The following is a 15649-nucleotide window of genomic DNA, read 5'->3' as shown; positions in this document are numbered from 1 at the left end:
AATAATCACGTTTATCATAATTCCTTAATGGGGCTGATATTCGTGATTAATTTCTTTTTTTTTTTTTTTTTACTCAGTATAATTTTTGCTTCATTGGACGACCATTCGACAGGCTTGCATTCATTGGATGGGTAATGGCATACATTGTATGGTCATCGGTCATATTTATGCTTTCTTAACTACTTTGTGAGATTATTCTCTTCTTTGCTGACCTCTGTTATTTCGTTGTTTTGACAGATTCGTTGTCATTTTTCGTCGAGTTTTTCTATCTTGTTGCCTTTTACAGAACCTGTTCCCATGTTCTTGTCCTCTTCTCCCTGGTGCACACCTTTAAGTGTTTAAGCGTTGGATTGTGAAGTAGATTGGACAGGACCTACTCGTGCAGCGGACAATTTCTCTTCATTCCAAAACGTCCTTTTTTTCCAACAGCAGAGATACTTGAACTTTTATTGCCTCTAGCGATGTGCCTCCTTTTCCTGTACATATGTGATACTGCCACTGATGACAACTATAGGTTGATTCTCGCCAACAATCGTGATGAATACTGGGACAGACCCACAGCTTTGGCAGGTTTCTGGGGTCCGAACAAACATATACTCAGTGGTGAGTTTGAAAGACTTTGCATGTATCAATGAAATAAGATACCGAAGTATAAACAGCAGCAAAATTCAAACACGAAATCAAAGAAACGGGGTAGAATATGAACCAGATAACGATTTTCAGTGAAGCTCGGGAATACTACACTGAGATTAAGTCCATCAATACTAGATCGAAGTCAGGAAATCTATATATATATCGTATTATTAGTGCACACTGATAGCTGTTGATACCTTTAGATACCTATGCATATATCGATATCAATAACTAATGATACCTATATATATATTAATACCTATGTATATTAATACCTATATATATCGAAATATATATATATATATATTGATACCTATGTATATTGATACCTAGTTCAATTAGATGAGAACATTGTGTATCGTTTAAATATGTAAACACAAAAGGCCAACAAGGCAAATAAACTTGATTATCGCTGACGTTTTCAAGCCGTGTCTCAGCTATCTTCAAGCGATTACTTTAATGTCTTGGTAACAACATTATGACTGTATTTGTGCTGCCTTTTGCTAAATTGATATATCGTTTGATATATTTGTGTTCTCTAGGTCCTGAATTCTAAGTGACGATTTTCATGACTTATGAGTTATTTTACCTTACCTTATCTGAAGGACCGGATAGCTCATGTCCTACCACAGGATCCGATAAATGTATCCTTCAAATTGTTATCAGTCACAGACAACTAAGTGCATTTATGTCAAACTTGGGAAGAATCCTTAGAATTTTGGGTGACATTGACTCATATTTATACACACGGGATTTGACCTCGCTGGAGCCAAACGGACAGCGCCCATGAGAAAATACAAATGAAGGCTTGAAGCATTCTGAGGAGAAGGGAAATTAAGACAAGTCTAAATATTCCTTCTCCGTCTGGTCCTCCTGAGAGTTGAGGGGTTTGGTAAAATAGGGCTGATACATGTACATCTTCAGCTGCAGTGCAGATGTTTATAACATTCTTGGGTAAAGGAACCCAATATTATGCAATCCGTTATGGGATATACTTGTATCAGCTTGTCTGTCTGATTATCCGTCAGAAAAAATAGCATAAGGATATTGCCCGAGTATGCTGAAATTGATAAAAACAGAAAAATGATTAGCGGGATCGTGTCCAGACGTCTCCTGAAATTAGAATTTATTTCAGTGAAACTATAAAAAAATAGTATTATGGGTCATATGTAGATGAAAGAAAACGTGATTTGTCTTGTATTCATGTCACAATACATATGGATTTGCGTGATGGTTCATAGCTTTTATAGTACGTGGTAAGGAAATTAAGCACTGAATAGATGCTAAATGATAATATATTACACAAGTTATCATTATAATTCTCACAGTAAAAGTAACTGCATTTGCAGTTCATTCCATCTTATCGTTATGCAGGAAATCATGCAAAGCAGAAGAGAATATATTTCATTAAACATAATATGATTAAATAAATAGTTACTTATCGCGATCTCGCACAGGCGTCGATATGGAACCGAGAAGAGAAAGGGGTACCTGGTTAGCTGTTTCAAAGGCTGGAAGGATAGGAGCTCTTCTGAACATACCGGGTACACAAAAACATAAACAGTGTAGAGGTAAGCTTATCATATGTTTTTGCAGTACAAATAAAGTTTAATAAGAGGTGAAATTTTTAGCTAATGCATTTGATCATAATTAATTGTGGATGAAGCGTAACAAGAAATACTTAATTTAGTTGTTTTGAAGATGATCTCACATTTCCGTTGAAGAGTGAGTAAAGTTATGAGAAAATGACAGCTTCGGGATGTCTTGGATATATTCCAAACATGGTACGAATTCTAATACAATACCTGAATGTTATTCTCTTTTTAAGAATGCAATGTTGTTCGTGTCATTCTTAATAATATATTTTCAAGATATTTTTTTTTAAATATGATAAATAAAATATGTGTTATGTCGCTTTCTGTCATGACGTAATTGACCGGAAGTAACCGACAAAGTTACCATGGGCATAGCACCGACATTGTTTCATATAGATGCCCCTATTTTCTCTGGAGTCTGTGTCTTAACAAAAGAAAAAAACAGCATTCATATTCTGATGGTAGCACAACACGCGTAGGTTTTTTGTCATTTCACAGGATGCTCCTGCTTCCACACATAGCCACTGCCGTCATCCATTTGTGTCTCCATCACTGTGACCGATTTCACAGCCGCTGTCACGAAGATCCTGCCTTAAAAGAGTGTACAAAATAATACACAACTGAATTGAATCTTTACGGAAGCGTATTCCGGACACGTTGTTTTTTTTATTTTATCTGGAAATTTCGAAAGTTACTCGAAATTTCGAGCTAGTAATCCGAAATTTTGAGATAGCAACTCGAAATTTAGAGATAGCAACTCGAAATTTAGAGTTAGTAATCCGGAATTTAGAATTAATAAGTCGAAATTTTGAGTTATTGAAATTTTGAGATATTAACCCGAAATGTCGAGATAACAACTCGAAATTTCGACTTACTTACTCAAAATTGCCGATTACCATCTCGAATTTTCGAGTTAAAATGAAACACAACGTGGCCGGAATATGCTTCCGTACATTTCCGTGCAAATGATTTTTTCTTGCTCTTTTCATGTAATGCTATTATTTTCTGAATGAAAGTCATTGTCGTATGTTATGTTGTATGTTTATGTTGAGCTGGCATTTATCTAGTAATGTTTATTTTGGATTGCATGTAGTGGTGCGTCGTTACTTCCGCCATTCTGCATTGTTAAGCTGAAACGATAAGACGCTTTCCATGCTGAATCAGTTTCAATCCAGAGTAGTATTTCTGATGCATTTTCTAGGTATGTTGATACCCGATTACCTGAACGGAGAGCTAACGGCTTGTCAGTACCTAACACAGAAGATTCAGCCAATTCATCGTGATTTTAAAACGTTTAACTTGGTTCTTATCGACTTGAGGTAAATATTTTTACTTATTATTTTGCTTTTTCTTTCGGTACAAACACCCTACTCGAATACTACAGAATATTTTCAGAAGGTAGTTGGCAGAGCAGGTCAAAATATTTTTCATTTCATCATTTATCCTTAAATCGATATCGTCATTGAGAGGCTAACACGTTAAAACCAAATATGGTCAAAGTGATCTCATTGAGAAATATTCTATTTCTTTGTGCGATATAGAATCGCTGCTGTTTGATGTTCGTTAGCTTGATGTTGGTTCCGTTGTTTGACTACCTTGTTCTCACCCGAGAAAGTGGCATTTATTACATGGTTAACAAAGACTTACATGGCAGGTGTCGTCAATGAAGCAGAAGACGGAACATCTCGTCTTATTAACCTTTTACTTTTTTATGAGTAAATTTTTCCTTTTGTTTATGTATTGCTCAAGTTTCATTGAATTTGAGTTCAAATTATTTGCATGTTGGTATTTTTCTTCTTGTTTTCGATTAAATTACCAATACGTTAAGACACTGGGAACTACACACCTGGAAACTATGCCCTGTAGGAATAATGGTAGGAATATATTTGAGGTTCTATGTACTTATTGCTATTAACTTACGATCACACAATTCTGCTTACAGTGTTAAAGTCAATGTTTACTGATACGAACAGATATCATTAGGATATAAACGTTGTGTAATTAAGAGATAGTATGATTTTTTTAACATTTATGTATTACGTGTAACTTTACCACAAACATATATTGACGTATCGCCGAAAAATGTATACGACAACAAAGGTTTCACAATAGTTATCTTAAACTTGTTATATCAAAGTGGCTGGATGACAAAGATCCATAAATACCGAAATCGTCCCTAGAAAATATTTGTGACTCATCACCATCTTATATCTCGTATTTCAAAAATGTCGTGCATCAATATGTTGTAGTTAAGTGTTATGTTAAATGGGATAATGATATGTTTTGTGTTTTATCCCGTTAACTGCTTTTATATTTAGATCAAGGACAACATCTGCCACCTACTATAACAACAAGACAGATAGTAAGATTTCTCTACCAAACGGTAAGCTAATCATTCCCACAGCTCCATATTCTAAAGTCTGTAACCAAAATACAAAAGTGACTGACGTTGCTGTAACTTTTTATTTGAAAGTTCGATATAAATGTGTTGGTCTAGCAACCAATATGGATATAAAGACTTACTCCCGTTGCAAGCTGCGTTTAAACTCACATTTACATCTTCAAAATAACAGCCAATCATTGGAATTCCTTTTGACGATTTTTTTACTTTGGCAGGTGTGTATGGGTTTGATAATTCTGTATTAGATGAGGCTTGGCAGAAAACAGTCCATGGTCGTTTTGCCTTCCACACCGCAGTCCAGAAATATGGCAGAAAAGACGATAAGGACCAGTTAGTCCGGTCTATCTTCAATATACTATCAGATAGCGCGAGGTAAGTTTTGTCAAACTCTCTAAACATAATTGTTTTATTTACATACAATAAATTATAAATCGTGTATGTCTTACTCATATCCTCACACACATGGTCAGCCTAACACTGATCCGTACACATTTGATGTTCGCAAAATCTACGGGAAATTGACATGAACCAAGTACAAGTGTTAAGGCTGATGCGTAGAAACATCGAACAAAAGAGATTTTTACACGGAAACTCTGGAAAGAGTATAAACAAAATAAGATAAGGTGTTTCGAAATAGTCAGCGTCTTCTGCTTCTTTGTCGGCAACCGCCACGTCTGTAGAACATCCAACTCAATATCGCATGAGATTATCAGTCGTTTGAATTAATAGTTTTCATAATTCTGCATTTCTTGAAACCCGGTGTTGTTATTGTGTCTGTCAGTTGCCGACATGCTGCAGGGGATATTGAGAACAAGTTATGAATATCAAATCAACGGCGACATGCAAATACCATGGGTTGGTGATGCTAAGTTGTTGTTCTGTAGAAATAGAAAATCTAAAACAGCGGCTGATGTAGAAGAGTCCGTCTCAAGGCGAGAACAAAAAAATTGAGAATCATCACTTGTTCATGTATTCATGTTTAAGGTTTCCAGAAGACAAACACTTAAATGAACAAGCTAAGGACTTATATATACCTGAAAACATCCGCCTCGCTTGGAGCTCAACGTTCGTATGGTCCCCCTCAATCAGACACGGCACAAGGTTTGTAAAGCACATTGATAAGGAGGGTACATGGTCAAGAGGTAGATCATTCAAATGTTTCAAAATTCAATTTCAGATGTCGTGCGTCGTCAGTCGTTTGTAAACTTTTCACATTTTAACTATGTTCCTCAAGTTCTACAAATGAATTTAAGATTAAACTTGTCTGAAATGATCCAAGAGCTTTAATTTTTGTGTCGGTCCGAATTCAGTTATGGTCGAAACTTTGAAAAACACATTTAAAACCTCTTCTCAAGCTCCACTGATAGAATTACGCAGACAATTAGTGTTAATGTTGAGGAAGAGAAACAGACAAAGTGTTGCTTCTCTTCAGCTTCATCAACAGTTCAATGTGCCTGCCATATTGCCATTATGCAACGTATTTGTGAAAGCATGGTTTACCTTAACAAGACGTATTTTAAACTCTTCTCAAACACTTTCGACGGAATTGAGCTGAAATTTGTCTGAAATTATCCAGATATTATTGTTATTTCAGGGGTTGGTCCAAAATCCACCATGGTCTCTATCTTTACAAACACATTTCTAACTTCTCTAATACCACTGGTTGCATTGACGTGAAAGTTGGTATAATTTATTTATTCAATATGGCAGCTAAGGCTACCATTTTGTATCATTGTTTCTTTGAACAATTCAATATTGTTTCTTTGAACAATTCTAATTCAGTATGGCCACAATAATTTTATAGCTTCTTCCCGTGGTGTCATTGAGATGAAATGTTATATTTAATTCTTATTTATTCATATTGGCGCGAGGAGAAGTGATTTTTGCTTCTATTGCTAAAATGTTTCGAACTGTTTTGATCATTTAATTATTGTTCCTACTACTAATATTATTGTTGTGTCATATATAGTCAGGTGACCGTTAATGCCCATGGGCCTCTTGTAATTTGTTTTCAATTTTTTTCCCTTTTTTCCTTTTTCTTTTTCTTTTTTTCTCTCTTTCTCTCTTCGAGAAAGTCTGGCATAATACAGAAGAGCAAAGTCCTCTAATTTGGGGTTTACATTGTCGAATGTTAGCTAACAATCATCATTGCAAGACAATCATATTCTACACAATACAAACTGCAGACTCCAAAGGACCGCGGGGTTTTGTTACTTAATTCCAAATTGGGGACAGAATGTGATTTTAGTTTTTGGTTCATCTCTAAGAAATGGAATTATCGCTCACAGGTTCAATGAGAATATATTATTAACAGATTATCGTCTGACCTTCAAGTGCAAATGATGGAGAGAACGGTTGGAAAGGAAGGGTGGGGTAGGGTAAGGGGAGAAGTTGGTGATGTAACAAGTTTGATATCTGCAACCTTGAACATGATTCGTATGATAAATCAGTCATAAATCAGATACATTAAATGGACATGAGCTAGACTGCTAAACTGTGAACGGTTCATAGTAGTGTGTAGACCCTCTCTACTCTATATGATGCTGTCTTTTTCAGGACCAGCACCATTTTATTAGTGGACAAGTTTGGAGAGTGCGAATACATCGAACGGACGTTTAAAATCCCAGTGAACCCATACTGCCTCAAATATCAAACGAAATTTTTCCGACTGAAACTGTACTAATACAACGTTAACCAGTCGATGGATTAATGGAAAACGTTTTCTTTGCGTTTAAAACAAATAATTAAAACAGATAACATATAAAAAAAGAGACAAACTTTTGTAAGTACATCATTTTAAATTATTTTAGTATATAGAACCGATGGAAGATAGAATTTGGTATCAGGCACCAAATAATTTGTGTAATTCATCGAATTGATTGCGTTGAAATTTATTCACATTTGTCCAAACCGCGATAAATCTTTTCATAGCGATAGGGTTTTTTTTTATATCATGTGTGTAAACTATCATTAAAAGTATGAAATTAACCTGTATAGTTATGGCTGCATATATAGTAATTTTATAATAATTTTTGATGAAAATGATTATATTTAGATATGAAATATCCTTTAAAATTGTTGTATGGTTCACCTTAATTGAAGACAGGCAGTTTGAAAAATATATATATGTTATATAATTGTATATATCATATTAATGTTCTTTTATAACACTAATAACACCCTCTTCTTGGCAGTACCCATTTCACTTTAATTAACGTTTTAACCTGAAGAGATTATTTTTCATTGAAATGTTTAGCTTATATTGTGTTGCTTTTTAGAATGTTTCCAATTAAAGAAAGTCGCTTGTTATGTAAAAGTTGAGTCAGACAGTCGGAAGCTCATCCTCGTTTCTTCTGTCACCGTGTAAGGTTATTGTTTACTATATAGGTGGGTGTCTAGATATGTCTCTATGTGTTGACTGTGTAGTCGGTGTCCTGGGAGACACCAAGAGCTGTTCCTTTACATGTATATGTTGTGTGTCCCAGCGGTGATAAGGGGTCTCGTCATGTTTTTCCCCAAGTCGATGTTATATTGTCCCAGAACATTTAAACATATTGAAAACTGCCAGGGTTGGGAATCTGGGTTCATGATCTGCACAGAAATGTACTCATGCAACAGCGCTCTCGTTAACATTCTAATGACAGACATCCATTTTATTCATTCAGATCTTTACATATATAATCAGTTTCTCATTCATTCGTCAAAAAAATTATCTTTTCATAATGATTTTGCAGTGACCTCTATCCAAAAGAAAATCCAATTTATTCATTCATTCATGTTTGATACAAATCTGACATAATAATGAGATAACATATGCGATAGACGAGACAGGCTAGTGTGCACCTCCCGACAAGTCCACGTGTTGTGTTTTGTTCACATCTGTTCTTCGAATAAATTATGTTAAACGGTTTATGTGACTGGTTTATTATTACCACGGGCCTCCAGAAAAAGGCGGATTAATAAGTTGTGAGCCCTGTATTGAAGAAATTAAGCATGAATGCCCTTTTCAGCTTTGCTAGTCCCTGACTATTTAAGGCTGTGTACCCGAAGGTTGGTGTCATTTAATCAGTTTATGTCGAAGTGGTAGCAGTCTAAAGTAAACAAGGCAAGTAATTTTTGCACAATGTACAAAATGTATAAGAAAAGTTCAGCACAGATTATGTTTGAGTCTGTTGTTTATGCTTGTTTTCAGTGTCTCACATAGATGAGAGGTTAACGCTGTTGGTCTATAAGAGACAAAGTCTTCTTCATCCTTACCAATTTTGTGCCAGAATTCTATCAGTGAATTTTAAAATGGCAAAAGATAAACAATATATGCCCGGTGATGTGCTTTGCCTGTATTTTAGTTTTTTTTTTTAATATACTTGACTAGAAAACGAGCAATTTAAGTTGTTCTCTTTTTTCAAGCATCCTTTAATGCCTCTGTAATATGTTTCTGACTTTATTGTCTATAAATTCCCGAGTACAGTTGTTAAAGCTGTTTGCTTTTTGGAATTGTTCTGCCAAAATATTTGTTTCTTTCCAAACTGGTTTTGTCCACGGCATTTTTTCCTTATATGGGTATTTTTCTTGATGCTTGAATTTTGTTTCCTATGCTGTTCTATTGAAATGTTGTTTTCTTTATATTCTGTAACATTTAAGATTAATTTCTGAAGGATATTTTCTACATTTAACTTCCCATCTACGTTTAAATTTTTGTTCCAAGCGCTTTTGTGTTTTCTGTTTTATTTTCCTGATGTTAATGAAGTGTGGCTACATCTACGAGAATAAGGTCATGTGTATATTTACCGATGTTTCCATTTTGTGTGTCATCGATGGTGACAATGTCCTTAGTTTCCTATGCTGTTCTATTGAAATGTTTTTTTTATATTCTGTAACATTTAAGATTAATTTCTGAAGAATATTTTCTACATTTAACTTCCCATCTACGTTTAAATAGTTTTGTTGTTGTGCAAGCCTCGTTCCATTAAGAATTGTGTTTTCTGTCGTTACGTTTTCCTGATGTTAGTCCTTCTACGACTCGTCAGTGATGCTTTAGTTTCAAACCTAGGAGGCGACAGAAGAAAATCCAAAATGATCAAAAGAAATGTAAAAACAACATCTAGAAGGATAAGGTGAATTTGCTCTTGTCCTGCACGTCTTCAAAACGTCAGACAATTGTTTATCATTCCGGTCCCAACTGCTGTTGAACATATTAACGATACCTTTGAACTCATCGATGACACCTTATATAACGGTTCACCTACCTCCGGAAGTGACGTAACAACACAGAGTTAACAGAGATATGCATCTTTCAGTAAGAAGATTCAAAATTGTAATGCTTTTGTAATGACTACCACAGTCACGACCTGTGTATTACTGGATACGGGTTCATGTTTTTTTTATAAATGTCACAACTTATACGTCTGCTGCAAACTTAAGCACCTTCTACACGTACCGTAATATCTTTGAACTTAAGTTATTTATTAAACTCCAAAAGTACAACAAAATATCCACTTTCAGTTTCTTACGGATAAAAAAGAAGACAAGTTTTGATTTTTACACAATTTTAATGCTTTATTATGTGTCTTCGTCTTTTTAAATCCCACTATAAGCATCATTTGGCAAATTTACGAGATTCGTAAAATTCCTAAGAAAACTTTCATTAGATAATTACACAAAGTTAAGATTAAAACGTACTTCGGTGAGTATTATCGATTAAGAAACACTTTGTGAGGATATCGAAACAGATAAGAATTAATAAATGTGAGTGTAATTTAAAATATAGACCGATGTTTGACGAAGTTCAGAAGGCCAACATGTAAAAAAAACGGGACCAATCTGCATAGTCAATGTACACATGTAGAAGGAGCGTTTACAGGTAAAGTGGGAGGTCACGTGTGCTGTGTACTTCTCTTGACGTCAAAGCACAGATAGACGGAATGGTGTAGTCATTCAAGGGCTCGCTTGATCACACTCACGCTCGTAAACATCGACATCACACGATAATGTCTAAAAGAATCACCAATGGACACATATTTAAAAACGTGAATATCAACTGCTTTTGTACAAATAATGACTCATGATTTTCAATTGAATTTATTTCAGATAAATACTAACCAGTACAGTATCATACTGACCAGTACTGTAGCATACTGACCAGATTTACCAGTACTGTATCATACTGACGAGTACTATGTCATACTGACCAGTACTGTATCTTACTGACCAGTACTGTATCATACTGACCAGCTTTACAAGTACTGTGTCGTACTGACCAGTACTGTATCATACTGACCAGATTTACCAGTACTGTGTCATACTGACCAGTACTGTATCATACTGACCAGTACTGTGTCATACTGACCAGATTTACCAGTACTGTATCATACTGACCAGTACTGTATCATACTGACCAGATTTACAAGTACTGTATCATACTGACCAGTACTGTATCATACTGACCAGTACTGTATCATACTGACCAGATTTACCAGTACTGTGTCATACTGACCAGTACTGTATCATACTGACCAGTGCTGTGTCATACTGACCAGATTTACCAGTACTGTATCATACTGACCAGATTTACCAGTACTGTATCATACTGACCAGTACTGTATCATACTGACCAGTACTGTATCATACTGACCAGATTTACCAGTACTGTATCATACTGACCAGTACTGTATCATACTGACCAGATTTACCAGTACTGTATCATACTGACCAGTACTGTATCATACTGACCAGATTTACCAGTACTGTATCATACTGACCAGATTTACCAGTACTGTATCATACTGACCAGTACTGTATCATACTGACCAGATTTACAAGTACTGTATCATACTGACCAGATTTACCAGTACTGTATCATACTGACCAGATTTACCAGTACTGTATCATACTGACCAGATTTACCAGTACTGTATCATACTGACCAGTACTGTATCATACTGACCAGTACTGTATCATACTGACCAGATTTACCAGTACTGTATCATACTGACGAGTACTATGTCATACTGACCAGTACTGTATCTTACTGACCAGTACTGTGTCATACTGACCAGATTTACCAGTACAGTATCATACTGACGAGTACTATGTCATACTGACCAGTACTGTATCATACTGACCAGATTTACCAGTACTGTATCATACTGACCAGTACTGTATCATACTGACCAGATTTACCAGTACTGTATCATACTGACCAGTACTGTATCATACTGACCAGATTTACCAGTACTGTATCATACTGACCAGATTTACCAGTACTGTATCATACTGACCAGTACTGTATCATACTGACCAGATTTACCAGTACTGTATCATACTGACCAGTACTGTATCATACTGACCAGATTTACAAGTACTGTATCATACTGACCAGATTTACCAGTACTGTATCATACTGACCAGTACTGTATCATACTGACCAGATTTACCAGTACTGTATCATACTGACCAGTACTGTATCATACTGACCAGATTTACCAGTACTGTATCATACTGACCAGATTTACCAGTACTGTATCATACTGACCAGATTTACAAGTACTGTATCATACTGACCAGTACTGTGTCATACTGACCAGATTTACCAGTACTGTATCATACTGACCAGTACTGTATCTTACTGACCAGATTTACCAGTACAGTATCATACTGACGAGTACTATGTCATACTGACCAGTACTGTATCATACTGACCAGATTTACCAGTACTGTATCATACTGACCAGTACTGTATCATACTGACCAGATTTACCAGTACTGTATCATACTGACCAGTACTGTATCATACTGACCAGATTTACCAGTACTGTATCATACTGACCAGATTTACCAGTACTGTATCATACTGACCAGTACTGTATCATACTGACCAGATTTACCAGTACTGTATCATACTGACCAGTACTGTATCATACTGACCAGATTTACAAGTACTGTATCATACTGACCAGATTTACCAGTACTGTATCATACTGACCAGTACTGTATCATACTGACCAGATTTACCAGTACTGTATCATACTGACCAGTACTGTATCATACTGACCAGATTTACCAGTACTGTATCATACTGACCAGATTTACCAGTACTGTATCATACTGACCAGATTTACAAGTACTGTATCATACTGACCAGTACTGTGTCATACTGACCAGATTTACCAGTACTGTATCATACTGACCAGTACTGTATCTTACTGACCAGATTTACCAGTACTGTATCATACTGACGAGTACTATGTCATACTGACCAGTACTGTATCTTACTGACCAGTACTGTGTCATACTGACCAGATTTACCAGTACAGTATCATACTGACCAGATTTACCAGTACGCTGTCATACTGACTAGTACTGTATCATACTGACCAGATTTACCGGCACTCCATGCGGGTTCTTTAATCATGCAGTACCGGATATATCGACTTTCCAAAGTCACAGAGTATAATAACTAACATACCTACCACAAGTGATGTCCTGTTTTCCTAGGAAAATTGTCCACAAACTACCTTTTAAATCAATTGATCTGTATAATTTGACAGTTAAATCAATGTTACTGGTCATTATGTATACATAATTAAATATCTTATATTTGCCAATTAATTTTTTTAGTCTTTATTCTTTTCCGGTTACCTGACAACCATATAAGGACATTGCTTGATTACGCTAATACATCAAACATTTACATCACCAAAGGCCTAATTACCTTTCTTATCATACATATTTAAAAATCTACCAATTATAAAATGGATTTCCTCTAATGAGTTTTATGCCATATAGTTACAAAGAAACGTCAATACAGGGCTTAAAACCTACTGTGTTACTTTAAACAATGGGCGTGTCACGGTGGTCAGCGTGGAAGCATCTGTTGGTCAGTTAAGATGATGACGAAACACAAAAGCGTAGTCTAGATCTGTCTCAATACAGACCTTCCTCGTAACTTTACTCACATAGACCTTTTCCCGTAACAGGATTTCGAAAAATGGAGTAATTTCATGTTCACAGCTGACCGTTATAGCCGGATATCTTACGGTCTGTAGCTGAAGCATGTCGCTGAATTAGAACAAAAGGATTGTCTGTATGCTGGGAAATATAGTTCCTGTCAGAACCTGGACATCACTGGCCTATCAGTATCATGAAACAATAGCATTGAAGGAGGAATGGACAAGAAAGTACTATACACATGTAAGAAAACATGGGATGTTTATTTTTACTTTAACGTAATAGCAGTAATAGCACAATGATATGTGGACGATGAAGCTTTATATACATAATAACTTGTTCGGTTCCATATTTTATCTGTAATTTGCATCAAACATTTTTATTTTTGGTTTTTTTTTTTTTTGTTTTTTTTTTGTTTTTTGTTTTTTGTTTTTCGGTTTTTTTTATTTATTTATTCTTTTTAATACATATATAAATATAAGAGATAAATACTAAGTTTTATAAAGTATAGGCTTTACTTAAAAGACAAACTAATTTCTGTTTTGTTTCTGAAAATATTTTCTCACTTGTTTTGTGTTTATCGAAGCAGTAACTGCATGTTTTCTCTAAATGTTACATTGTGTGTATAGCCCTTCAACATCAGTTTCAACTGTCTACAAAGAATTCGAGTCTACATAAGTGATCTTTATTCAACATCAAAAACTCAAATATAAACCAATTAACTTGTGAACAAACATGAATAACATTTATTGAAAACATAGATACTTCATTATTTCACCTCAATAAGAAAACATCGGTATTCTTGTCTTGTCGACAGAATGGGGCCGCTTGATATCGTCTCTGTTTTAATTGGTCAGTTACTGGTCCTTACACAGCCAGTGACTGCTCCCCATGGTAAGTATTATTGATATATTTAACTATTAATTTGCTTTCAGTTAATATTCATGGGCATATGAATGCCAACAAGATAAGAGAAAATTCAAAGAATCGCTTTATGATAAATTGCATTCATCCAGTTGGCACTGATAGCCAATGTGTATCATCTGAAAGCAGTTTTATTCTTATATCAACCGTTTTCAATTCTCATTCTATCATAATGGAAGACAATCTCAACTTGCTTGAATTACTTACAATATTCATGTCCTGTTGGCAGTTCATGGGCTGGTAATTAAATGCCCACGTGTATTGGTTAAATAGAAAAATTAAATCATATGTAAACAAAATGTGACTTATGTTAAGTTAAATACAATAAATGCAATATGTGCGCCCATGTAAGGTACTGACCAGTCTATGTAAGGTACTGACCAGTCTATGTTAGGTACTGACCAGTCTATGTTAGGTACTGACAAGTGTATATAAGGTATTGACAAGTGTATATAAGGTACTGACAAGTGTATATAAGGTATTGACAAGTCTATATAAGGTACTGACAAGTCTATGTAAGGTACTGACAAGTGTATATAAGGTACTGACAAGTGTATATAAGGTATTGACAAGTCTATGTAAGGTACTAACAAGTGTATGTAAGGTATTGACAAGCCTATGTAAGGTACTGACAAGTGTATATAAGGTATTGACAAGTCTATGTAAGGTACTAACAAGTGTATGTAAGGTATTGACAAGCCTATGTAAGGTACTGACAAGTGTATGTAAGGTACTGACAAGTCTATGTAAGGTACTGACAAGTCTATGTCAGGTACTGACAAGTCTATGTAAGGTACTGACAAGTCTTGTAAGGTACTGACAAGCCTATGTAAGGTACTAACAAGTGTATGTAAGGTATTGACAAGCCTATGTAAGGTACTGACAAGTGTATGTAAGGTACTGACAAGTCTATGTAAGGTACTGACAAGTCTATGTCAGGTACTGACAAGTCTATGTAAGGTACTGACAAGTCTTGTAAGGTACTGACAAGCCTATGTAAGGTACTGACAAGTCTTGTAAGGTACTGACAAGCCTATGTAAGATACTGACAAGTCTATGTAAGGTACTGACAAGTCTTGTAAGGTACTGACAAGCCTATTTAAGGTACTGACAAGTCTTGTAAGGTACTGACAAGCCTATGTTTGGTACT

The 15649-nt window shown here is 35.3% G+C and overlaps 1 protein-coding gene across 1 annotated transcript; it reads left to right on the top strand.

Moving 5' to 3' along the window:
• The first annotated feature begins 461 nt into the window (after positions 1-461).
• Positions 462-7312, top strand: LOC132557085 (transport and Golgi organization protein 2 homolog). Its single transcript, XM_060221571.1, has 7 exons — positions 462-603; positions 2091-2204; positions 3430-3547; positions 4547-4611; positions 4845-5001; positions 5614-5730; positions 7186-7312. Exons 1-7 carry the CDS (start codon positions 462-464, stop codon positions 7310-7312), a joined length of 840 nt encoding a protein of 279 aa, XP_060077554.1.
• Positions 7313-15649: the final 8337 nt, after the last annotated feature.

Source organism: Ylistrum balloti, unplaced genomic scaffold (assembly GCF_031769215.1).
Source record: "Ylistrum balloti isolate Yb309-2 unplaced genomic scaffold, AGI_CSIRO_Ybal_v1 Utg370622, whole genome shotgun sequence".
Lineage (NCBI taxonomy): Eukaryota > Metazoa > Mollusca > Bivalvia > Pectinida > Pectinidae > Ylistrum > Ylistrum balloti.
This window is presented reverse-complemented; position numbering and strand designations above follow the sequence as displayed.

Coding starts and splice junctions, on each gene's coding strand:
- LOC132557085 (XM_060221571.1), top strand. CDS start 462: ATGTGCCTCCTTTTCCTGTACATATGTGATACTGCCACTGATGACAAC. Junction 3,548..4,546: donor TTGGTTCTTATCGACTTGAG/GTAAATATTTTT, acceptor TTTTATATTTAG/ATCAAGGACAACATCTGCCA. Junction 5,002..5,613: donor ATACTATCAGATAGCGCGAG/GTAAGTTTTGTC, acceptor TTCATGTTTAAG/GTTTCCAGAAGACAAACACT.